Source organism: Poecilia formosa, unplaced genomic scaffold, assembly GCF_000485575.1.
Source record: "Poecilia formosa unplaced genomic scaffold, Poecilia_formosa-5.1.2 Scaffold288, whole genome shotgun sequence".
Lineage (NCBI taxonomy): Eukaryota > Metazoa > Chordata > Actinopteri > Cyprinodontiformes > Poeciliidae > Poecilia > Poecilia formosa.
The window spans coordinates 318,733-343,433 of NW_006800227.1; the positions used below are offsets into that span (position 1 = coordinate 318,733).

Here is a 24,701-nt window from a genome sequence, read left to right on the forward strand (position 1 = left end):
CTGCTGTTGCTAACTGTGCTTTGTGGTAAAAGGTTTGACTTTATGCTGTTGGACAGTGGAGAAGCACAAAGTTTCTGCCAAAGGGCCACAAACAAACACCAGAAACATCACAGCGTTGGTTGATTGTAGCCCAGCAGGATCCGCCAACCGTCCGACACATTTACAGGTTTTTTGGTCTTTAATTCAGGGTGACTTTAAAAAGGCAATGAAACATTTTAACTTTGGCAGCCTGGTGAATCTCTGCTCTCGGTTCCCCAGTGATCTGTTTCCTTGCAGGTTGAGTCTGAGGACGATCTGAGTTGTTTCTGCTTGTTGCTGCAGGCTGCCTATTCCCAGACCCGGAGAGGTTCTGGGGCTGGTGGGGACCAACGGGATCGGGAAGTCCACGGCCCTGAAGATCCTGGCTGGGAAACAGAAACCCAACCTGGGGAAGTTTGATGTGAGTGCTGGAGTCGTTCTCAGGCTGCTGATGTTGGTTTCCACATCTGACTCTCTCCTCCTTTCCTTCGTCTCCTCTTTCACACTTTGAGCAACATTTTATGCCCAGTGTGACAAACATGTAGCAAAGTTACTTTATCTTTAATAAAGTAAGTTTATTTCCTCTGTTGGTGAGATGTTGGGCAGCTTTAGCTACCATATTTCCCAGACTGAGTCACATAAATAAAAAAATGCCTCATGAAGAGGAAAAAAACATGCATGAAAAAAACTGTGACTTGTATTCCAGAAAATACGGTATTTGGTTTCAGTTTGTTTATGATAAGAATGAGGGCGGAGGAGCCTTTGTGTTTGCTAAAGATAAGGTTCATGTTTTCATATCTGGAAGTAAAAATATAACTTTAATATTTATGCTGTTGATCATCAGATGTTGGCTCTCTTACTGCTCTGTCCTCCATATATTTGCATTTTCTTCCAGTTTTGTGTAATTCTTCTGTTTTTCTGTGCGCCTCAGAATCCTCCAGACTGGCAGGAGATCCTGACCTACTTCAGAGGTTCTGAGCTGCAGAACTACTTCACCAAAATCCTGGAGGACGACCTGAGGGCCATCGTCAAGCCGCAGTACGTCGACCAGATCCCAAAAACCGTCAAGGTCGGTGAAACTTCAGCCGCTTCAGTCCGGGCTTCAGTTCACTTCTCCACCTGCTGTAATGACTCGTTTCTGCCTGCAGGGGTCAGTAGGGGCCATCCTGAGCAGGAAGGACGACACAGACACTCAGGACATCATCTGCGACCAACTAGGTAGAAACCTTCATCCCTTACTGGACTGCTAGCCTGTTAGCAGCTAGCCTGTTAGCAGCTAGCCTGTTAGCTGCTGGCCTGTTAGCTGCTGGCCTGTCAGCTGCTAGCCTGTAAGCTGCTAGCCTGTCAGCTGCTAGCCTGTCAGCTGCTAGCCTGTCAGCTGCTAGCCTGTCATCTGCTGGACTGTCAGCTGCTGGACTGTTAGCCGCTGGACTGTTAGCCGCTGGCCTGTTAGCAGAACAAATTTTAATAATTTTTTTAAATTTCTTAAATTTAACAATTTCTTAAAGTAATTAAATTTAAAAATAGATTTTCAAATTTAAAGAATAAAATTATCAAATTTATTTTTAATTTAAGAAATTTCTTAATTTAAAAATAAAAGTTTTAAATTTAAAGAATGAATAAATTTGTTACATTTTTAAAATTTTAATTTGACCAAATTTAACAATTGCTCCTGTACTTTATGAAATATTTCGTTCTATCTGATTGTTGTTAATATTGCTACTTTCTATGAACTGAGGCAATTAGTTCAGTCTAACGTTTATTGATTATTGATTTATTAGTGGCTGCAGCGCGACATGAAAAAGGAAAATGACGGTTAGCATCAAAACTTTGCGTCTTTTCTTCAGATTCTTTTCCTGATTGCGTCTTTTTTTTCGACCACTGATGTTCATGTGACATTCAGTCCAGTATTATCGATCAGAGGAAGCCTTTGATTGATAATAAAGCTGAATCTTTGGTATTTTATTGATTAACCAGTAAAACTCTTTTCCCGGCAGACCTGAGTCACCTGCGGGAGAGGAACGTGGAGGATCTGTCCGGAGGAGAGCTGCAGCGGTTCGCCTGCGCCGTGGTCTGCATCCAGAAGGCCGACATGTGAGTCCGACTCGGGTTTCTAACCGGACCACGGAGCCGAGCCCGGGTCCTGACGGTTCTGTTTCCTGTTCTCAGCTTCATGTTCGACGAGCCGTCCAGCTACCTGGACGTGAAGCAGCGGCTGAAGGCGGCCATCACCATCCGCTCGCTCATCACCCCCGACAGGTGAGACACGTACATGATGCGTAGTTCTGATGTGATGTCACTTCCGGGAAATTTGTAGCTGACAGCCATCTTGGTAGGCAGTTGCTATGACAACAACAAGCTTAAAACTAGCTCTTACAAACAGTATAAGTTAATTACAACTGTTAGTCTGTTACAGTTTCTGAGTACTCTACTCACCTCTGTGTAATGCTAAGATAAACATCAGTGATATTTACTGCTGAACTAGCTAAATTAGCTTAGCTATTGCAGCTTTTCTCTGCTAGCTAGGACGGTCATGTAGCCTGCGTCTTTATTACAGGAACTAACTGCCACTCACCAGAACCTTGTTGATCACAAAGAGTCCTGCGTCCTTTTCTAATCCATTTAAACACATTTTGTTTGTGTCTTTCCCTCACATTGGTCAAGAGAGCCCACATGTATTTAGGTTTGTTGGTCCAGACGCCGTCGGTCTGCTGTGCCTATCAAGATGGCGCGGATCAGTTCCGCTTCAGACTTGTGTGATTTATGTTTTCTGCCTTGCCAGGTACATCATCGTGGTGGAGCACGACCTGAGCGTGTTGGACTACCTGTCGGACTTCATCTGCTGCCTGTACGGCGTCCCCAGCGCCTACGGAGTCGTCACCATGCCCTTCAGCGTCCGGGAAGGTCAGACCCAAACGCCGCGTTGAGGTCCGGCTGTCTGGGTTCAGACCTGGAGGCTGAGAAACCAAAAACCATCAGCAGATTTGATCATGTTTTACTTTGATTTTTGTTCAGATTATCCAAGTCATTGCAAGAGGATGTATGGCAAGCTGTTAATATATTTTACTGATAAGATTTCTCTGATTTTGCTTTTGAAGTTGAAGCCAAATGAATTGAACAAATACTGTGTTGTATAAAAACAAAGATGCCTGTTGGTCCCTCTGAAAGTACAACTCTGACCCCACAGACGTATTTTAATAAACCTGTAGAGGCTTAATTAGCCTCCATGGTCAGAAGCTCTGTTGCTTTAGCGACTTTTCAAACCCACTACTGAACCTAATAACTTCAGAAATGTAATGGGTTACTTTAACCTGAAAAATGTAAAAACAAACAAAAACATATTCTTAAATTCTTTAAAGTTGAATCTGCTCTGATGTAGCGGTTCTGGCTCTTAAGGCTCATTTTCTTCTTCTTTTAATCTTGCAGGAATCAACATCTTCCTGGACGGTTACGTTCCCACGGAGAATCTCAGGTTTCGGGAAACATCGCTGGTCTTCAAAGTGGCAGAAACGGCCAATGAGGAGGAGGTGAAGCGGCTCCGGCACTACCAGGCGAGTCCTTACTTCACTTTACGCTCATTACTTCTCCACCTTCATTCAGGACTGAGGAATAAAATCCGTTCATCAGTTAATCCAACCTTTGGTTCCTCTTATACCTCCATGTCAGGGCGGCCATCTTGGTAGAAAAGCTTCTGTTTATTTAAACTTTGAATTCAGGCCATCAGGGCTGTGAGGATTTTAGTTTAAATACGAGGATAAAGTTGTAATTTTATGAGAATTTCAGTAACTAAATTAAAATGAGGAATGTTGAGAATGTAAACTTTGGTATAAATATTTGACCTTTTAATATGTCAGTATTAAATTAGCATCAGTAGCAGGACTTTATGCAAACGACTGAATCTGTTCTGAAAGATCTTTGCAAAGAGCTTATTTCTCATTAAATAAGCTCTTCCAGTTAAATTTTTCTTTAATCTTGTTGTGACCTTTGACCCCCAGCAGTGGCAGGTTGCTCCTAACATGCGGCTGTTTGTCGGTTTCAGTACCCAGACATGGCGAAGACGATGGGCGAGTTCATTCTGGACATCAAAGGAGGAGAGTTCACCGACTCTGAGATCATGGTGATGCTGGGAGAGAACGGTAAGCTGCTGGTTCGGTTCTGACCCGGTTCTGGCCGACCCAGTCCAGTAACCTGGTGCTGTCTGTCCGTCTGCAGGCACAGGGAAGACGACCTTCATCAGGATGTTGGCTGGAGGACTCAAACCTGACGGAGGAGGTGAGTTTCCCTCCTCATCACTGGTGAATGACCTTTCCTGACTCGTCTGACCTCCGGGCGTCTTTCAGGGGAAGTTCCCATCCTGAACGTCAGCTACAAGCCTCAGACCATCAGCCCCAAGTTCAAGGTGAAGCATCCAGCAGCTGAAAATGGAAACTGGGAAGAGTTTGTTGTCTTTAAACAGGCTAAATGTGACTCGTTTGTGGCTGCAGGGCAGCGTCAGAGCTCTGCTCCACGAGAAAATCAGAGACGCTTACACGCACCCGCAGTTCATCACCGACGTCATGAAGCCGCTGCAGATCGAGAGCATCATCGACCAGGACGTAAGAGCCGCAGATAAAACGGCACACAGTCAACAAACTTAACGAGGAAAGTCACGCATAACGAACGGTTCATCTCTCTCTGGTCGTCATGGAGAAATTCAGCTGCCAAGAGGAGGAAAGTTGGTTCAGGGCAAACAGAGAGAGGAGCCATTTTGAATAACTGATTTAAATACAGAAAGCTGGGCTGAAAAGACAAACATCTGACTTTTTTTAAAACTCAGACCAAGCTAAAATAGATTACAAGGTGAAATGATCAACAGGTCGTACAAAAACAGACATGCTAACATTAGCCTAGCGCTAAAACATACAGAAAGAGTCAAATAGCTGCTTGTCAATACTTTAGATCACATCTTTTCAGAATAGTATAGATTTATTTCAATATGATCAACAAGTCATATAAAAACATACATGCTAACATTAGCTTAGCGCTAAAACAAACAGGAACAAGAATCTGAGTCAAATTGCTGCTTGTAGAAAACGTCTCACTGCTCTGGTCCTGAGCGCCTAAAATAAACGTTATGTCTTAAAGTAACTCTCCTTAACCTTCCTCCTCCTCTTCCTCGCTGTCCAGGTGCAGAACCTGTCTGGTGGTGAGCTGCAGAGAGTCGCCCTCACGCTGTGTTTGGGCAAACCGGCCGACGTTTACCTGATCGACGAGCCGTCTGCGTACCTGGACTCTGAGCAGAGGCTGATGGCTGCCAGGGTCATCAAGAGGTGAGGCTCCAACACTGAGGTTCACGTTTCCGTCAGGAACTGGGTTCAGACGGCTTCAGGTGCAGCTTTTAGAGGTTTAGTTTATTATATAACATTTTCCAGGCTTGGTTTCTGTCTCACCATCTGAATGTTTTTGGTTTTACTGTTTAACTTCTAGCAAAAATATTTACCACAAACTCAAAGTGTTTATACTTCAAACGTGGGAGCAAAATTAGACTGGAAACTCCGATTAAAACCGGCAGATTTACACCAATAATCTAAAACTAAAATGTCATTATTATTTAATTGTGTCCTGTTAAGTTTACTAAAGTTATTTTATTTTATTTGCTATATGGAATGCTCTTCCTGACTCCACAATTTGCTGTTTTTCTGCTGAGCAACGTTTTTGATTCACCTTAGTTTTGTTTTAATATTTTATTTATTCAGTTTTTAAATTGTTTTTATCCATTGTAATTGCTTGTTTTTTATTTTATGTTTTTTAGACCTTTAAGATCTCCAGATCCAACGGCCAATATAAATAAGTCTTACTATTATTTGCAATAGTATTATTAGCTATTTATTTTATTTTAAATGACTTGCCATATTTTTCTTTCACACCATATTTTGGACACTGTAGTTTATTAAAATATGAATTTATAGATTTCAGAGGAAAAATCCTTCAAAATTAGTCGATTCAATCTGAGGACAGAAAATAGTAAAACTTTCCTACTGCTAGAAATGTGTTGCTCTAATGTTTCTCTTCCTGCTGGGGGCGCTGTTGTAACATTTTTGGTGCTTTTTCCAGGTACATCCTTCACGCCAAGAAGACGGCGTTTGTGGTGGAGCACGACTTCATCATGGCGACGTATTTGGCCGACAGAGTCATCGTGTTCGACGGTATTCCCTCCAAGAAGACGTCGGCTAACACGTAAGCTCCGCCCCCAAACAGGAAACGCTTTGACCTCTGAACCCCTTGGCAAACCCACAGAAAATGCTACAAAATATGCAAACATGAACTTTTAGGTTGTTTTTTTAAAGTCACTATTCCATAATCTTTGAGTAGGTTTAGCATAAAAGCTAACCTTCTACCGTCTGATTTCAGATGGCTGTGGAGGAAAATCAGATAATATATGACGACTTTGTTTTTAAACTGACCGATTCTCCTTCAGGCCCCAGAGTCTTCTGGCCGGGATGAACCGCTTCCTGTCGCTGCTGGAGATCACGTTCAGGAGAGATCCGAACAACTTCAGGCCGAGGATCAACAAGCTCAACTCCATCAAGGTGTGTGACGCCTCTCTACGCCGACGACTCTGATAAATATGAAACGTCACCAGAAATGACTTCCTTCCCTCCTCGTCTCTTCCAGGACACGGAGCAGAAGAAGAGCGGGAACTATTTCTTCCTGGACGACTAAAGCCGCCGTCCGGCGTGACTGACTGCGACCTCCCGGCTGCGGGCCGTCGCCCCCGGCAACGGGTCGCCTCCGCGTTTACAGCCGGGCCGCGTTTCACCCCAACGTGACAAAAAAAAACAAGAATCAACGAAAACAAAACGCATCAGCCTTTCTGTACAGAGCTGCGTTCAGTATCCAGCCATGTTGTGACGTGTCGGATGATGAAGTGCTGTGTGGCGTGGGCCTGACCGTGTGGGCGGAGCCAACCGGGCAGCGGCGTTGTGGAACATTCAGCAGCGTATTTTATCACTCATGCATTTACAAGTCATAATAAACAGACGCTTCCTGACCTGGAAATGACTCCTCATCTTTTCTACTGATTATTATTCCATAGATTTATGGACCATGAAACATGTTTTTACAATTTTTTCATAAAATCATTTAGATAAGTGATCAGTTCTGCCCATTTTATTTTAGGTGCTCTTGTCACTTTAAATCCAGAAGAGCTGCTGCTGGCCACGCCCCCCCCAACTCAACATTTAGCATAAAAATGGCTGCAAACGATCCAGAACTATACAACCATCTTTGAAGAGCTCAGATTAAATCAGCTATAAAAACTACAGCAGCAGATCTGGATCCAAACAAACAAGCCTCTTCTGTGATTGGAGGAGCAGCCAGACAGTCGTCCAATCAGAGAGCAGAAGAGAAGCAGGGGAAGTTTCAGGAATTCTGACCCAGCCAATCAGAATGCTTCATTTTGTAGCAAATATCAGCTATAGGATTTTAATTGGTCTTTGTGCCATTTAGACATGAATGTCATGTTTTTATGTTTGATAATTTTCTGAAGTAATTCTTTAAAATGTCATCTTGACTATCAACATAAAAAGCAACTAATTAAAGGTTTGAACCAAACTTTTTATTTAACCACATAGAAAATCCAAGGCAGACATTTTTTGTTCTGTACAGCAGTGTTTCTCACCAAATAAAAGTAGCAAACTTAAGGCACTGATTCCTCAGAGTTTAGATGATCTAAAGTGAAGAAAGAAGGTGAAACCAGCAGCAAACACACACAGGAACAAACCTACACACACACACAGCACTGAATAAAACCTGAGCCCTGCAAACGCATCAGTCACCACAACTCATGTTCAGGCACAACGATGCATTCAAGTGACAGAGACTGTGGGAAATTGGAGTTTTGGAGGAGAAAGGTTTTCTCTCGGCATGGAGAGGCAGCAGTGCAACAGGAGGGAAAACAGAGCGAATCATTTCCAAACGGGTTCCTCTTCCCCACGCTTCATACCTTAATTTATGTTACATGGATTTTAGACGCCGACCCGACCCAACTCTTTAATCCTTACATTCAGCCGTTCAGAGATGTAAACTTCAAATTGTACATGCAGAGCCGAAGAAGCAGAACGAAAACATAGTGTTCGAGACGCTGCTCTCTCGTTAGCCGGAGCTAGTAGCCCCTCTCCCGGCCCCGCCCCCTGAAGGAGGAGTTAAAAAAATGAGTCCCCGCCCCCTGGTCGCCGTAGCGACGCCTGCCCCTCACCGGGTCATAGCTGCTCCTGCCCCTGCTGCCCCCCCGCCCCCGGTAGACCTTCCTCTGCCCGCCGTAGCCCATGGCGAACGGATCCAGGTCAAAGTCGTCCTCCGTGCCGCACGCCACCGACAGCGGCTCCGGCATGCCGACGGCCGGCGGGAACACCAGCTGGCCTGGGTCGCCGGGGACGACGGGAACACCGTACGGCTTGGTGCTGTGGAAGTGTTTGCGGGCGCCTCGGTAGGTAGACGGGGAGGCGGGGCTGCTGCCGGACCGCAGGGCGGCGTCCTTCAGGTCGGGGTCGGACACCACGGCGAGCTGAGACAGAAAGAGACAGCTACTGACCCCTAGTGGTCAAAACGGTGATTACTACTCTATGTTCTGCTTCAAAGCAGTGGACGCTTGGTCCGCTCCACGGCTCTTTAGACCTTTTGAGAGTTTTTCAAAGTTTTTCTTTAAATTCATCAGATTAATTGAAATAATTGATCAGACTCAAAGCATCAATTTACTGAAAAACCAACATATTCAGAGCCTAAACTGTACAAAATATATGCATTTTGCATTAATAATGAAAAAGACTGTCTGTGTAAATATGTTTTAGTTTCACCTGGTTGAAATTCACTAAAATAATGCTATAATTGCATTATAAGCAACAATATGTTTATTTTATTTAAAAAATTAAGTGCAACTTTTAATGCATTTCAAATACTGTGTGAAAAGACTTAAATGTAAATGTATAAAATTTTTATTTTCTAGATACTGTGACGGAATAGTGCTTTAGCGTTAGCTTCCATTAACTACAGTTACATCATGGTTGTTAGTTGCGCTAACCCTGAAGCTAAAATGCTAAAGCACTGTAATAGCATGGGACTTAGCAGAAGCTATTCCAAAAGTGCTGTGTCTCTGTGGTATGTAGGGGAAGCTAATGCTAAACGCTACAATAACAAAGTATTTAGCAGGAGCTAATGTTTGACGCTGTACCAAAACTAATGCTAAAGTGATATACTAACACGGTATCTAGCGAAAGCTAATGCTAAATCGCTAAGCCAACTACCAACACTGAAGTTAAAGGTGTCTGCCACAGCTGCTAACAGTTTAATTAGTTCAACTGTGTAGTTGTAATGTTTTTAGCATTAGCAGAATTCAGGTAGCTCTGCTAATGCTAGTGCTGTACGTACTATGGGCTTGTTGTTGAGTGGGGGGTCCACCAGCAGCACCGTCCGGGTCAGAACCTCTCCAGCCTCCTTCTTCATGGCTGATGGGGAAAACGTTCCGTTATAAGCTGCATTGAGACATTTACACGTTAGCGCCTCCTGGTGTAGAAGATGTGAAACTGCTGTCATCTGCTCGTGCCGAGAACAAAAGCCACCTACCGTAGTTGGCAGTAACCACAATATTTCTGTTGTTGTTAGCGTTAGCCATGCTAACGGTGGGCGGGGCCTCCAGCGGACCCAGGACCCGGACGTGTCCGTGGCTGTGGACGGGGTCCGGGTTGGCGGGCTGCAGCTGCTCCATGGCCGCCTGGCTCACCTGGAGCTCCTCGGGGGCCGACGGCGGCTGGTACCCCAGGGAGAAGGGCGGGTACGGCGCCGCCGCCGGGTACAGCGGGTGCACCGCCGCCTGACCCGGGTGGAACCCCTGAGAGGACGGCGGGGCGTTGGAGTACGGCGGCGGGGGCGAGGGGTATCCGACGGGGCACGGCGGCGGGTTTCTGGGCGGTGGCCACGGCAACGAGGCGCAGGGCATCCTCTGCGGTGGCGGAGGCTGGGCGACCGGGTACGGACTCTGGTTGAACTGGGGTTCAGCGGGGCGGGGGGGCTCCGCCGGGGGACTGTGGTGGTCGTACTGGGGGGAAGGGGAGGGCGCTGGGTAGGGGGTCGGCTGGAAGGCCTCCTGCAGCTTGGTAGGGGGGCTGGAGCAGGGGTAGTGGGGGGACGGGGCGTGGGGCTTCATCTGCATGGTGGAGTACTGCTGCAGCGGGAAGAGGTACACGTAGGGGGAGAACATGGGCATGGAGTACGCCTGGAACGGAAACATTCAAGAACGTTTGTTTTAGTTACGCCGAAAACAAGACATGTTTCTCAAACGATTAGAGACTTTTTACCTTGACGCCCAAGTTGAAGAAAAACCTCAAGACGTTAACGTCTGCATGGAAAAAAATATACTTTTAGTCAAAATAAATCCTCTTTGCTACTTTATTGCCATAAACAAGAAAAAAAACATTATTCAAGTTCTGAAATTAATCGATTTCAGTGTTTTTCATGGTTGATTTTTTATAGTTAGGATTCACCAAAGCAGATCGTCTCTCCTATTTCCTCCTTCACAGATGAAACGTCTGCTGGCTCATCTATCGGCGCAACACGTTTCCAAATCCGTCCAACCTGTCGACGATCCCTGGACTCTTCATCTGTTCAATCTCACTCTTTCCTCTCTCACTTTGTATCTGAGCATCTAAACCAGAATGTCCCTCATTTCAATCCTCTCCGTTTTTATCCCAGTCAATGAACATCTACATGGTGTCTTTTTCAGTTATTCTCAGTACAGATCACAATATCATCCGCAAATAGCATGGTCCAGGAGGAATCCAGTCTGGATACATCAACATTTGTGCAAAAAAAAAAGGTGGAGCAAAAAAAGATGGAGCTTAGGTCTAAACCAAAGTTCATCCATCACTTCGACAGCACACCTCACCACTGTCTATAGCACCCTGATCTGTCACCCACGATTTGTTAATTTAGCAACATGGTTTCCCTTTCATCTACTCCCAATATAGATCACAATATCATCTGCATACAATATGATCCATAATCAATCTTTCCTGATTTCTTCAGTCTTACTACCAAAACAAGGTAGGGCTAATATCTTGTCCCAGAAGATATAATCACCAGATCCCACTAAACTGATCCATCACTCCGACCGCACACCTCACCACTGCCTCACTGCCCTTCCACAGCACCGTGAAATAGTTTTCTGCCACTCCTGACTTGTTCATACGGTGACATGGTTACTTTTTCACCAATTCCCAATATAGACCACGGCATCATCTGCAAACGATATGATCCATGGAGACTTCAGCCCCATTTCTTCAGTCTTCCTGCAAGAACAAGCTGGAGATCTGAACCCAGGTGTTCTCAGCTGCCTCATTGTTCTTCCCCAAATTATTACCTTATATTTATCATCTACCTGATGATCTCTTGTCAAGTATAAACTAAAACGTCACATTAATGGAGTCGTGTGCTTCTGTAAATTAGTGCTTCACCTTTCGGCAGGTCGTCTCCAGACTTGCTGGTGGAGAACGGCGGGATATGGGCGACCTCTCCTTTCTCCCCCTGGGGGTAGCCGGGGAACAGGGGGTCCTGGTAGAGCTGGGACAGCTGCTGCAGGGGGACGGCGCCATGGATGGGTTGAGGGAAGTGAGGTTGTAACGGGGGAAGAGCAGCAGGGGCAGCAGGCTGTGACTGCTGGGAGGCAGGAGGAGGAGAATCAGACTTTGGAGGCTCTGTGTCTTCTGAACTCTGAATGCTGAGGGACAACTCGGAGGACAGAGGGGAGTGAACCGGGGTGCCGTCAGACTGCGGCTGGAGTGATTGAGGTTCTGGAGACAGCTCAGTTTGGGGCTGCAGTTGTTTCTGGGGGGAGGAGACCTCGGCCTCAGGCTTGATCTGGTTTTGTGGCTCTTGACTTTGGGTCTGGATTTCCTGTGAAGAGTGTTGGGTTGTTCCTTCTGCCTGAGGCACCAAAGCTTTAATCAGGTTTGGAACAACCTGAGGAAGACTCTGAGGGACGGACGTCTCACTCTGGGGAGGCTGAGACGCAGGAAGACTCGTCTCAGTTTTTGGCAAAACATCTGGAAATACAGAAAAATCAGCATGAAAACATCATCTGCATAGAACATAGCATGCTGGAATGGACTTTAACTCACCGGTGTGGGCTGGTGGAGCTTCTTTGGGGTGAGCAGCAGGTGGGATCAAGGTGGAGGAGGGAGAGGGAGGACTGGGCGAGCGAGGCAGCGCGGTGAGCGGGGAGAAGGGGCGGGTGAAGCCCTGAGCCGCCGTCGGACTCGGAGCGATGGGGGCGATGAAGGTCGGAGCGGCAGTCGCCGATGATGGCGGAGAAGATGCAGCAAATGAGGAAGATGGAGGATGATGAGGGGCTGGAGAGGCAGCAGGGAGGACCGGGGTGATGAAGGAGAAGAGGCTGGAGGAGGAGGGCGCCGGGGGCTTAATGCCCGGCGGAGGGGAAACCGGCACGGCCGCGGCGGAGGCGTAGGATTGGGCGTTTGGTTTAGTCTCTGGAGCAGCAAAGGTGGGCGGGAGAACGGAGGCGGAGCCTGATGCGGCGGCGGCGGCCATGTTTACATTCAGAGAGCTCCGCCCAGCCGGGTCGGCGTTAGCAGCAGGAAGAGAGGAGATGGCGCGAGCAGCTGGAGGCGGAGTGGAGGAGTTCGGTCTGTCGCCTGCAGAGGGCGATAGCGCTCTGGTGTCTTCAACTGGACTCTTCTATAAACAAAACAAAGAAGAAGAAAAAACTGATTTAAATGCCCAGGATGTAAACTAACTAAATATATAAATATATAGCACTAGGCTATCTATCTATTATAATTATAATATATACAACATATATATTATAATATATACAACTAAATATATAAATATATATTATAATATAATTAATTAAATTAATTATATTGGCCTAATTTAGCAACATGCAAACATCTGGGTTCTGATATGGGATGAAATAATTTGTCGTGATTAATCGTTTATTGAAATAATTGATTAATCATGATTCACCAAATACTAAATAATCGATTATTTAAAAAAATTTACCAACTAATTTAGTGATTGATTAATCGTTAACTATAGTATAACGACTCCAAGAAAGGTGAGCTGCTAAAATGACAGTCAGAGCTTCAATTAAACCAAAACCGAACAAATATGAAAACCTTCGTCTGTTTTACCCAGAACTCCTCAGTTTTATCTTCATAAGGCTCAAATTCTGCAAAGTCTCCTATTAAACACTTATTTTTATCCAATTAATAAAAACAGTTGGCAGAACACTAAGGCTATTGCGCCCTCTACTGCGCATGCGGGTCACTTTCAGGTCGTTTGCCTGTTCAGACTGCAGAAACACATACAGGATGCTAACATGTGGCAGTGTGAACGCAGCCTAATACTGCAGAAAAACATGAAACATCTCCAGAAAGTTCCAATTTTGTAATAAATAAGGTAATTGTATCTGAAGCTGAAGTTCTGGTGTGAACGCACCGTCTTGTTTCTCTGATTTCGCTTCTTGTCTCCAGTTTTCTTCCTGCCTGATTCAGCCTGAGTCGCAGTCTGACTCTGAGGAAGAAAACAAACATTAGGCCACAATTTAACAACACCTGCTCTCCAAAACAGACAAACACATCAACCTGCTCACTATTATGAGAGAAACACTCTGGTTTTATTCCCCAGAGTAAATAACTCGCTTCCCAAAGGAAATACGGATGTTGGTTTTAGTATTTGGTGCATATCGCGTTGTGTGACGATGCTAAGAAGCAGGATTTCCATCAGAAATCAGAGGATAGACGTGTGAAGGTGATGGACTCACGCCGAGGGCGGGGAAGCTGTTCTCGTCTCTCAGCTGGATCTCCAGCAGCGCCATGTTGATCTCCTCCTCCTCTCGGGCCAAACGTTCCCGCTCCGTCAGCCTGACGGGCGGCTCTGCGGCGCTCAGCGACTTCCTGCACAGAATCACCGCCATCAGATCCACCAGAACACAGCCGCCCTTCTTTACCTCGCTTTTTAAATCTGAATTCACTATAGATTTATAATGGATATATTATTTAAAGAACAAAAGAAGTGGATTGGTGCATCTGTAGTTCTGGAAGAAAATGTAATTTTCCACAAAATCAGCAACAAACAAGTAGAAATGCAGAGAAACTATTTTAAGTTTGAGTGTCTTTTACATCTTGTTTATCTGGAAACAAAAGATCTATTTACTTTTTAAAGATTTATATTTTGAAGATGTTACAGGAGAGAAACTAAGAGGTAAAAGCTGCTCTTCTGACGTTTTCACAGAATAAAGTCAAAGCTGACGAAAAAGAAACAGAAATTAAATAATTTAGGTCTGAATTAGAAGATAAATGATCAATCAATCCCCTCTGATGTCGACTCTGACCTGCTGGGCTTCCCCTGCTCCTCTACGGTGGCCTGCGGGGGCCACGAGTGTTGCTTCAACATGCGCCCGCTGGAGCCCACAGCCGTTGCCTGGGAAACGGAGGAGGAGGAGGCTGGGATGGGCTTCCCTCGTCCTCTTCCTCTGCCCCGCCCCTCCCACTCTGAAAGAGCCGGAGAAGAAAACGCCTCAAACATCCAGGAAACGGAAACAAGGAGGACATTTATCACATCGTTTATCATTTATCACGATAAGTTTCTGATTTATTGCCACAATAAACTCCAATTAATGAAGGTTAAAAACCCAAAAATGTCCTTGTCATCAGGATTGTCACCACTTATCAGTTCACCTGGACCTATTAATGTCTTTCTAACTATAACATCGTGATTTGCTTGATTTTAGTTTGTGCTTTTTGTTGCTGCAGGTTTCAGCTTCACCTCCGTGCCCGTTGCTCAGCCTCTTGTCCCGGTTGGTCACGGTGGTCCAGCTGTTCTCGTCGTTCAGCGGCCGGATGCTCCACAGCGGCACCATCCTGCACACCAACACACTCCGTTAAAACACACACACACACACACTGTTAACGCTCAGCGCGGCGCTGCGACCTACTTCTTCCCCAGGTCCTCCACCTGGACCGCCACAAGGCTGTTGTCGGGGGGAACGTCTTTGATGGTGGCCTTGTAGGTCCGGCCGTTGTCCAGGCGAACCTGGACGTTTTCCACAAACATGAAAATTACGTTTGAGTTCAAACACGACGGGCGAACCTGCAGCAACGTCACCGACCTGACAGCGATCCCCCACAGAGAACTGCATCCCTGCAGCGATGGAGTAATCCATCTTCTGCTGGGCTGCAAGGAAACAAACACTGAAAATCACTGATTCTTCTGATTAAACATTAAAAACAAAGTTAATTAAAGCTCTTAAGTTGAACACGATTTCCACAATGCAGACGGAGTCACAGGATTTGATAAACAAAAGGATGAACAGCAGCTTCTGTTGTGTTTTGCCCGAGATATTTATTTAAAGTTACAGTATCAAATTGTAACTTGTGTAAAAAATATATTTGTAATACATTTATTGAAACTGTCACCACGTTGTGAAAGTTTATCAGTGGGGGGGAAAAACCCAGAGCTACACTGTCTTCTCCCACTGCTAACTAGAAACAACCAATCAGAGGCAGGAGGCGGGGCTTAGTGCTGCCAATCACCCTTAGTGTATCGCTACTTTCTGCCTAACTGCAGTTGGATAACAACGATGTCAGATGAATGGTTTTCCTTCAGTGGTAACTTGTTTCTCCGTCATCAGCGCAGTATTTTGGTGCCAAATTCGACGTAAACAGTTTTAAAAAGGGAAATTTTCTTTTACAACATTCTTCCTTTGGCACAAAACATGAGGAGAAACTTTTAACCAACTTGTAAAGCTGATGTTTCATCTGTGATGCAGAATAACAGGAAATATTGACTTCCAGCTGTAGATTTGCTTTTATTTTCTCCATTCACACCAAAACTACGAACCCTTTGGGTTAATAAATACGTCTAAATGGGAGGAAAAGTGGAGAATAATAAGACGGATCTCGTATCGCTCCGCACACATCAGATCCTAAAGCAGCAGCAGTTTGAACGTTTAAATCTGCTGATCCAGAAGCGGCTCAGATAAACGGCAAGTTTAAAGCTCCTGCTGTTTGCCTCGTTACCGTCGGCGACGCAGCTGCCACATAAACAGCCACCTGGAGTCTGAACACGACTCGTCTGCAGACGCTTTAAATATTAATGCCTCAGTTTCCCTCATCAGTCTGAGCCAGACGCCACATTATCGGCTCTCCTTCCAACAAACCTTCTCAGTCTGAGGAGTTTCTGCACCTCTGACGTCAGGTTCAGCTTAAACAACCTGAAACTGGTTCATGTGCAATTTGGAGGTGTGTGTACACATCTGTCCAACTGAAGGAGCCCGGAATGGAGCATTTTTGTTTGTTTTTCCTATTAAAGAATCGTATCATTTGTTGTTGAAATAGTTCATGCTTAGTTTATTGTTGAGTACGTAAAAAATAAAAACATGTTTGTTTGGTTTTAATTGTTTAGAAAAACAAAACGTGACAAAAAAGTTTAACTGATAAAATCTTACAAAATCCTTAAATTACTGAAGAAAACTCGTAGTCCAGAATAATCTGATGAAACTAAATCCTCAGATTCTCATCTTGTTTTCATCATTTAAAACTCAGGAAAACAAAAACATCTGTAGGCTCAAACTCTTCAGTTGTCTTTTGGAAACACTAGTTGTTGTTGTTTGTTGTGCATTATGTGACTGTTAGTTTTTTATATCTATGTCAACCATGAGTCTGTTAAATAAATCATCTTTCTCTACCAGGCAGGACAGTAAATCTTTCTCAATTCTTGTTAAATTACATTAAACGTCCACCAGGTGGCAGCACCTCTCTGAAAAACACAGCCTTCCCTTCCTGTAAGACGTTACATCATCATAAATCCTGGTCTTTTGGTAAATCAGCATCTTTTCATTTGTTTCTAAACTTTTCTATTGTTGATGTTCTGATGATAAATCTGGCTGCACTGCAAAACCACAAACTCCTACCAACCGACTCTGGTCGAGTTTCTGGTGCAAACATATTAGTTCACTAGAAACACGACTAAACTAACGTATAAGTAACTTTTCAGCAAGAAACTAAAGCTTGTTTAGAGTCAGTAACTCTTTAATATTGATGAAAAGTTGACAGATTATTTCACTTTCCCATGTTATAAGTGAAATAATTTGGCAATAGAACTAGAACTTCTAATGCAATATTAAGAATTATTTACTTAAAACAAGCTCCTGTATTTTGCTGAACGTTGGTTTGGTCTTATTTCTAGTGAACTAATATATTTGCACCAGAAACCCGAGCAGTCGGCTGGTTTGTGGTTTTGCAGTCGGATGTAAGAGACGACGTGATTGAGAGCGTTTCTGTTTCGCCCACCTCTCTTGGTCTTGTGCCAGATGTCGTAGTCGACGTTTCGGAGCAGAGTCGGGTTCAGGGAGCGCCTCACCCGCTCCGGCAGACTCCGGCCGCGGCCCCGGCCCTGAAACAGACACACCGTCACCCAGAGCGGGTCGGAACCAGGCAGCACCAGAACCCAGTGCAGCTTTTTGAATCAATATTAAGGAGCTACTGACTGAAAACAAGTTTCTATCTCTAACTGAAAAGACACTTTTTACTTAATACAAAACTTTGATGTTTGCATTAGAAACTAGATAAAAAAATTCTTGGTAGAATGTTATATTTTGCAGTGTAGCAGAAAACCCTAAGAGTATTTTTTTTCCAAAGGTTACTGAAGTAACGGGAGTATTTTCTGCCCAGCAGTTACCCGGTAGCTGCCGGGTCTGGAGGAAACCGAGCCGGTTCCGTTTTCCACCCTGTGACGAAAACAAACGAGACGTTTTTGAGTTTCACTGGATTTCAGAAGCTTCATTTCTCTGCAGCGCGGCGTCTTCTCCCACCAAAGCGGCTCGTGGGTTTCCTGGTCGGACTCGTCGCTGCTGCCGCAGACGGCCATGCAGTCGTCACTCAGCAGGTCCGAGGCCCGGCTCGTCCTCTGACACGGGCCCAGGGAGCCGCGGTCCACCCTGAAGACGCCTTCGTACAGCAGCTCGTACAAGATGGCTGCAGGACAGGAAGCAAACTCAACACTACTGGAACCGGACTGGAGGTCAAAGGTCAGACTATCTGTTCACCTAACAACATATTTTAGAGGGAAAACAGAGAAAAGGGATCCTCTCCACAGTTCAAAATAGAAAAACTGTAAGCTACAGCCGTCAGGATTTAAATATAAAACCAGCAAAAAACAGAGAGAGAGAGAGGAGGAAGAAATAAAGGAAAAGAGAAACACAGAAAAGAAAGATAAAAAGAAAAAAAGACCAAAATAAATAGACAGAAAGACGGAAAGAAAGGACACAAAAGCAAAACACAAGGAAGAATTGAATAAAAAAACAAGGAAGACAAAAAGCACAAACAAGGAAACAAGGAAAGGAAGGAAGGACACAGAGAAGGAAAAAAAAACGAATGTGAAAAAAACAGAGGAAACAAGGAAGAAAGGAAAGAAGGTTGGACAAAAGGGAGGGACAAAGGACATAATGATGGACTGACAGAAGAATAGAAAGAAAGAAGAGAGGAAATAAATTGACCTGAAATGGATTCTGCTGAGTTTTGGGGTTGGATCCAAACGGGTCAGAAACGACCATCTGAACGTAAAAACCTGAAGCCAGTTTCTGTTTTTCTATTGTTACTGTAAGTTTGTCAACATGACATCCAGGAGTCCTGGCATCAATCTGCTGAGTTCTGCTTCGGTACTTTAAGAAAAACTCGGTTCTGATCTGGAATAAGCCGGGCAGCAGCAGAAGGACCTCCTGCTGTGACTTACACTGGCAGAGAGCAGCGCTCTTCATGTGGGTGATGGGGTAAACGCTGTCGTAGTGGTTTCCATTCAGGAAGCACAACCGCACCTGGAGGAGAGGGAAACGGACCCGTTAGAGGCCCGGTTCTGACCCGGGAGGCCAGCAGCACACCGACCAGCCTGGAGATCAAGTTAAAGATGCTGAAAGCTGTAACTTCTCTCAACGTTTTCACATTTTAAACCAATATTTATTAACGATTAATCAATTAATCAAACTGATTACGATTAATCGATTAAATGATCATCTAGAAATTTGGTAATCGATTGTTAACAGGAACACTGACTCTAAAAATTTAGATTTGCTGAAAGAACAACACAATCAGAACCATAATTAATCCAAAACTGAGCAAAAATATAAACATTTTGCATTTAAGATGGAAAATATAAATTTTTCTATAAATATGTTCCAATACAAACTCCTCAAATTACAGTTTTACCTTCACTCTGTTGAAATTCTGTAAAAAAAATATTAAGGGCATTTTATAATCAAATTATTATCACTCAAAAGGAACCAACAGACCAGCAGACCGTATTTTTACCTGCAGATGCATCTTTGCTATAAATCATTAAATGTTCACTAAAGGGAAATGATGTTATAACATTTTAGGCTGAATTTTTTATTATTGAAAAAAATAACTGAATTATTTGCATCTTCAAATGTATTTCAAATATTGTCTAAAAAAAGGGCCCAAGTGGTTAAATAAATTTTTTTTTTAAAAATCAGCAAAATGTTGTGATTTTTATGTCTGATTAATCGATTAATCGTCAAAATAATTAATATTTAAACATTAAAGCATTAATGTTTAAACATTAAATTTTAATATTTAAACATTAAAGCCAGGATTATTTTTGCTGCTGACATGCTAACATTTGTCCACATTTCTTAGACTTGGAGTTTGAACCAGAGCTGAATGTAGATGTTTGAAAGCGTCAGGCTGCGGATCCTCACTTTGTCCTTGAAGTTGTTGTCTGTGATGTTCACCGCCGGCTTGCCGGGTTCCTGGAAGATCAGGAAGTCTCTCCTGATGGAAAACAAAAGGAATGAGGGGAGTCATCACCAGAGTCTCTTCCAGCATCCAGAACAGTTTTACCAATCGATTTAAAGCTGAACTTTGAACTCTGCTTTGTATTTCAGTGAGATCGCCATAGCAACTGATTTTCTTCCTTCGTCATTCATGTTGGTTTTACGCAGAGATGAATGATAACTTTTGATTTTAAATAGTTTTCTGACTCCAAAGGCCAAAAACCTCAAAACTGGACACAGGAATGAAACTAAGGAACATTTTTATCTCTAGACGACAGCGGGTGTGTTTACTTTACGAAGCAGCGGGTGTACTTACTTATACATGACAGCCAGAGCGTTGATCTCCACTTCTCCCACCCATTGCTGTAAAACCGTGATGTCATCAGTTTACATTCAGCGAAACGCCACAGAGTGAAATAATCAAGCTGAGGTTTTACCTGCGGGTCCTGCAGCTTGCTGAGGTATTCCTCAAAGTTTCCCTCGATAAACTGAAACAGAAATCAGAGCAACGAGTCCAGAGACATGAAAAACATCAAAGGAAATATTTACATAAAATGTTTTACAGAAATGTGATGAGCGGATTTAAACCAGCCATTTCTCTAACTTCGTGTTTGAACTTCTGGTTTGTTTCAGTCTTTAGTGCTTAAAATGATCATTTAGTGTTTAGTAATTAAATGGGTTTTTTATTTCTAGATTTTTTGGTCACATTAAAAGATTATTTTAGTTTAGTTTGGAGGATTTTGGCTTTAGAGTGAAATTTATACTCAGTCATTTTTAATAGTTTTGTTTCTCTCAACCACTTCGATGAAAGTTTTCTTAAATCTTTTTTTTTTCGTGTTCTCATCATGTTGTTTCCCTACTAAATAAAAACGTTTTCCTTAAAACCTCAAACTAATAATAGCCTGACCTTTTATTCAATGATATCAGTTAAATCTCCTTATTGCTGCATGTATCCACTTTGCTTACATCTTAATAATAACCATAAATGTTCATAATATTTTTAAAATGCATAACAGTTGCTACTTATTGTTGGTAATTTAAATAAAAATGTAATCAATAATTCCTCAAAATGCAAACATATAAAAACATAAATGTCTTTCTCCATTACATGATCTGTAAAAGCAGTAAGTAAAGGACTCAAACTCCCAGAATTCATAGCAGGTCATCAGTGAGTGCCTGAAAGTAACCGGTTAGGTTCTGCAGCATTCTTACAGGAGAAATTTCCTGATCGGGATCATAAAGACGTTCATCTTTCACTTTCAGTCCAGCTTTAAGGAAACAAACCGACAGCCGAGTCTGAATCAATATCAGCTTTTATTCATTCCTCCTTCATAAAGCCATTAAAGCAACATGGAGTCTCAGTTTCTGCTGTTTATGTCGTCTGATTCACCGATAAAACCTGCAATGTTTCCACCTCCGTCTGTCGTTCACTCAAACTCCATTTTTGTTGAATTAAAATGTAGAAAAATCTCATAAGTTGGAGTCGATATTTTTCACTTGTAAGGCCAAAATAATGTGGAAAAATGAGTAGCACAACTGGAAACAACCAGGAATCTGAGCCGTTTCTGAAACCTGATAAAAATATTTAATCGCTTCGTGAAGTCATAAAACCAGAGCTGACCTTTAACCTTTGGCTTCTGCCGACAAAACGAGTGAGAAAAGAAGCTTTTATTAGGTCTAAATTACAGCCGGAAAGTTAAGAGGAAGAAAGAAAACTAGTGAAACTCTCCTGATTTAAATTTTATCAAATTTGCTGTTTATGAAGATATAATTTTTGTTCAATCTGATTTTTTTATTTTTCCATCAATCCACTCCATGGGCGTCCATCTTATTTTACAGCTTGTATTAAATTGGACTTTGAAATTAGGTCAAAAACATTTTCTGAAAAGGGAAATGGAGAAACCAAATGAAAAAAAATAAACGATAAAAATCAGATTGGATGTGAAAATAAAAGTATTTTTAAGCCGTGTTGGCCAGTTCTACGGTTATTAAACACAAACTCCAACCATAATTCTAGGCTCAACATGCTAGCGCTAGCTCAGATGCCTCATTAGTGTTTCAGCTAGCTTTAGCTCTTTTTAGCTTATAAACTGTTGCAACCTTACAGTTGAGCTTTGTAATTTCTGATCCTCTTCTGGTGGCATATTTGTGTTGCCTGAAAGTTTTTACTCCTCTTCTACAGTTTTTCTATTCATTTTTCAGGATTTTGTTTTATTCTGCTGCTTCTGCCTATTTTTTTATTTGTTACAGTTCTGCATCTCTTCTAATGCTGCTGCAATTTTCACTGAAAATATTCGGTTTATAACGTTCACACTGAATTTTCACAGGAAATGCAATGATTTCTAGTTACGTTTACTTCAGTAAATTTTTTGGGAAAAGATACTTTATGTTTTTTTAACCACAATGTCTGTGGACGTTAAGAAATATTTTACTCAATATTCTTATTGAGTAAAATTTCTGACTCTACCCAGTAGGAAATAACTTTTCTGAGTGAACAACAATGTACCTGATATTTATGTCGAAGTGAGACCTCTTTGTTTATTTGCCATCTTTGATGTTCTGATGTTATTTTCTATCTGCTGCATTTGGAGGTCAAGTGAACACACAGTAAACAAAATGTATTGTCACTACAGACACTAACATTTATTTATATTACCTCCTACTGCATGTATTAGTTTTATTTTATTTGACAGAATTTTGTTTTATAATCATATGTATTTGCATATGACCTATAATTTTAGTGTTTAAAATATCAAAATTTGCTCAAAACTTTATATTTTTAATCTCTGAGGACATCATTTAAATTAAATCAGTTGTTATGAGCTCAGTATCTCTTTACTCTTATTTGAATATAAATATGTTTTAGAGTTGCTATTTTTACTTTACTTTCTGGGTACTGTACTCAGCTCTGTCTAGAATCATAATATTCCCATAATATAATGAAATTATGTTATAAATGTAAAGTGTGGTTAAAGCTGGTGCTTACCGCCTCATAGCTGTCCCGGTTCTGCTTCAGGAACTCCACGCATTTGGCCCGGACCTCAGTGTGGAGGCTCTGGCAGTGCAGTACCTGGGCAGGGTCAAGGGTCAACACTTAAAACAGGCAGGATTCAGCGTTATGCCACTTTTAAGACAAAAACATACAACATCTGTGTTATATTGTAAGTTTAGATCGAATATTTGGGAGTAGGAAACCGCAGAGGCGTGTTAGATTTATCCTGCGGCGTTCCCCGTTTGGGAAAGTTAAATTTAAACTCGGAGAAGTTGCTATCGCACAGCAACACAACAAACACACCTCACCTGAGCGCAGCAAGCTAACTGGAGAACAACTTCCCACAAACATTTTACTGCTTTGCTTCACTTTACCTGCTCGGCCACGGCTCGGAACAGACACGATCCATCTTTGGCAATCTTCTTCCGATGAAAACCTATCGTTTTCAAGTAGTTATCCATCTGTTTCTCCGCGTTTCGCTCCTCATTACTCTGCATGTTTCCGCCGCTGTCCATGCTAGCGGGGGGCTAGCCGCTAAAGCTAGCTGCGTAAAGCGACGGTTAGGAGGCGGTCAAAGGGGAGAAACTTGAACACAAACTGGTAATATCACCGCTGAATGTAGTTGCAAATACACATTTGCGATCTGGAGGCCCTCTGGTAAAACTAGAACTACTTCTGGTTTCGTTTCCCGGGAAGTCCTGGGTGTCCAGCACAGGAACCTCCTCAGCGGCAGAAAGTGAAACTTTAGCCTGCCGTTAGCAGGAGAGCTAAAAACTGACAACACGCCCCCTTCTGGCCATGAGAGTGAAGTCACACGCAGTGTTACGTATTGTTTCCGGTTTAATTTCAAAGTAAAAGCTAAACAGAGTATCAGTCTTATGGAGAAATGACTGAAAAAGACAAAAACAACAAAAACACTTTTATCAAACTGTCAGATAGCAAAAATCTCTTTCTTGTTTTTTAAAACAACCAAATTTATATTCATAACTTGTTAAATAAATAACATTAGTGATATCCAAAACATTTGGAAATACTAATGTTAAATAAATAAATTAATGAATTGATTTATTATCGTGTAACATTTTATTTATTTAACACACCATTTTAATTGTTCATGTGAAAATATTTATTTCAAACATATGATCATGTTTTTATTTTTTCTGTAATTATTTCCTATCAACCAGCAGGTTTTACTCATATAAACTGGTTTTTCTCTATAAACAAGCTGATTGGTCTGCAGTTGAGTTGCTGTGCAGGTTAACCAATCAATGTTAGGCTATACTTCATAAACTATAAGGATAGCTTAAAAGACTTCATAATGGACTGGATAGCACAGGAAATATGAAATAATTGAAGCAATATATTCAAATATAATTCAAAAACAACAACAACAACAACAACAATAATAATAATAATAATAATAATAATAATAATAATAATAATAATAATTACTATTAACACATCAAATTTTGTAGAAAGCAAAACTTTAGTCACTGCTAAAACTTTTTGTTCTTCACTGCATATTGCATTACATTTGTTGGAAAATTCCCAGAAATCATTAACAAAATAAATCTCTGAATTTTTTACCTTTTTATTTACAGAAAATCTTAAAACGCAATAAAAAATAATTATAACAACAAAGTGAATCAGCTGCTGTTTAAAAACAAGTTGCAGATCAGTTCTTCCCTCCCTTCTCATCATCATCCTCACTTTTGTCATTACTTGTTCCTGCATCCAGCAGCAGCTGCTGCAGCATCAGTTGCAGCAGCAGCAGCTCCAGCAGCAGCATCATTGATTTCCAGCCTTCAGAGAAACTGCTGAGTGTCGTCTGGGCAGCTGGAACATGTT

At 42.5% G+C, this 24,701-nt stretch overlaps 2 protein-coding genes across 3 annotated transcripts; one reads left to right on the top strand and one right to left on the bottom strand.

Moving 5' to 3' along the window:
* The first annotated feature begins 205 nt into the window (after nt 1–205).
* On the top strand, nt 206–7,056 carry abce1 (ATP-binding cassette, sub-family E (OABP), member 1). The gene is made up of 16 exons (XM_007571860.1): nt 206–257; nt 300–439; nt 950–1,087; nt 1,167–1,236; nt 2,016–2,112; nt 2,188–2,277; nt 2,801–2,922; nt 3,445–3,569; nt 4,058–4,154; nt 4,231–4,290; nt 4,359–4,417; nt 4,503–4,613; nt 5,185–5,327; nt 6,112–6,234; nt 6,476–6,587; nt 6,673–7,056. Exons 1-16 carry the CDS (start codon nt 206–208, stop codon nt 6,718–6,720), a joined length of 1,587 nt encoding a protein of 528 aa, XP_007571922.1. The 3' UTR covers nt 6,721–7,056.
* A 537-nt stretch (nt 7,057–7,593) lies between these two features.
* On the bottom strand, nt 7,594–23,651 carry otud4 (OTU deubiquitinase 4). Of its 2 annotated transcripts, none has more exons than XM_016681619.1 (21): nt 23,228–23,651; nt 22,848–22,931; nt 20,299–20,349; nt 20,178–20,224; nt 19,787–19,859; nt 18,805–18,886; nt 17,885–18,047; nt 17,752–17,800; nt 17,364–17,466; nt 15,182–15,246; nt 15,008–15,105; nt 14,839–14,933; nt 14,405–14,564; nt 13,835–13,967; nt 13,510–13,584; nt 12,168–12,744; nt 11,505–12,092; nt 10,350–10,390; nt 9,619–10,267; nt 9,424–9,500; nt 7,594–8,563 (listed from the first exon to the last, which is right to left on the bottom strand). In XM_016681619.1, exons 1-21 carry the CDS (start codon nt 23,366–23,368, stop codon nt 8,162–8,164), a joined length of 3,753 nt encoding a protein of 1,250 aa, XP_016537105.1. In that variant the 5' UTR covers nt 23,369–23,651; the 3' UTR covers nt 7,594–8,161. The 2 variants fall into 2 exon arrangements, with proteins under 2 accessions (XP_016537105.1, XP_007571868.1); XM_007571806.2 differs by having other exon boundaries at nt 9,424–9,527.
* Nucleotides 23,652–24,701: the final 1,050 nt, after the last annotated feature.

Coding starts and splice junctions, on each gene's coding strand:
- abce1 (XM_007571860.1), top strand. CDS start 206: ATGAAACATTTTAACTTTGGCAGCCTGGTGAATCTCTGCTCTCGGTTC. Junction 440..949: donor CCAACCTGGGGAAGTTTGAT/GTGAGTGCTGGA, acceptor TGTGCGCCTCAG/AATCCTCCAGACTGGCAGGA. Junction 6,588..6,672: donor ACAAGCTCAACTCCATCAAG/GTGTGTGACGCC, acceptor CGTCTCTTCCAG/GACACGGAGCAGAAGAAGAG.
- otud4 (XM_007571806.2), bottom strand. CDS start 23,368: ATGGACAGCGGCGGAAACATGCAGAGTAATGAGGAGCGAAACGCGGAG. Junction 19,860..20,177: donor GCTCTGGCTGTCATGTATAA/GTAAGTACACCC, acceptor GTTTTCCATCAG/GAGAGACTTCCTGATCTTCC. Junction 13,968..14,404: donor GAGCAGGGGAAGCCCAGCAG/GTCAGAGTCGAC, acceptor GATTCTGTGCAG/GAAGTCGCTGAGCGCCGCAG.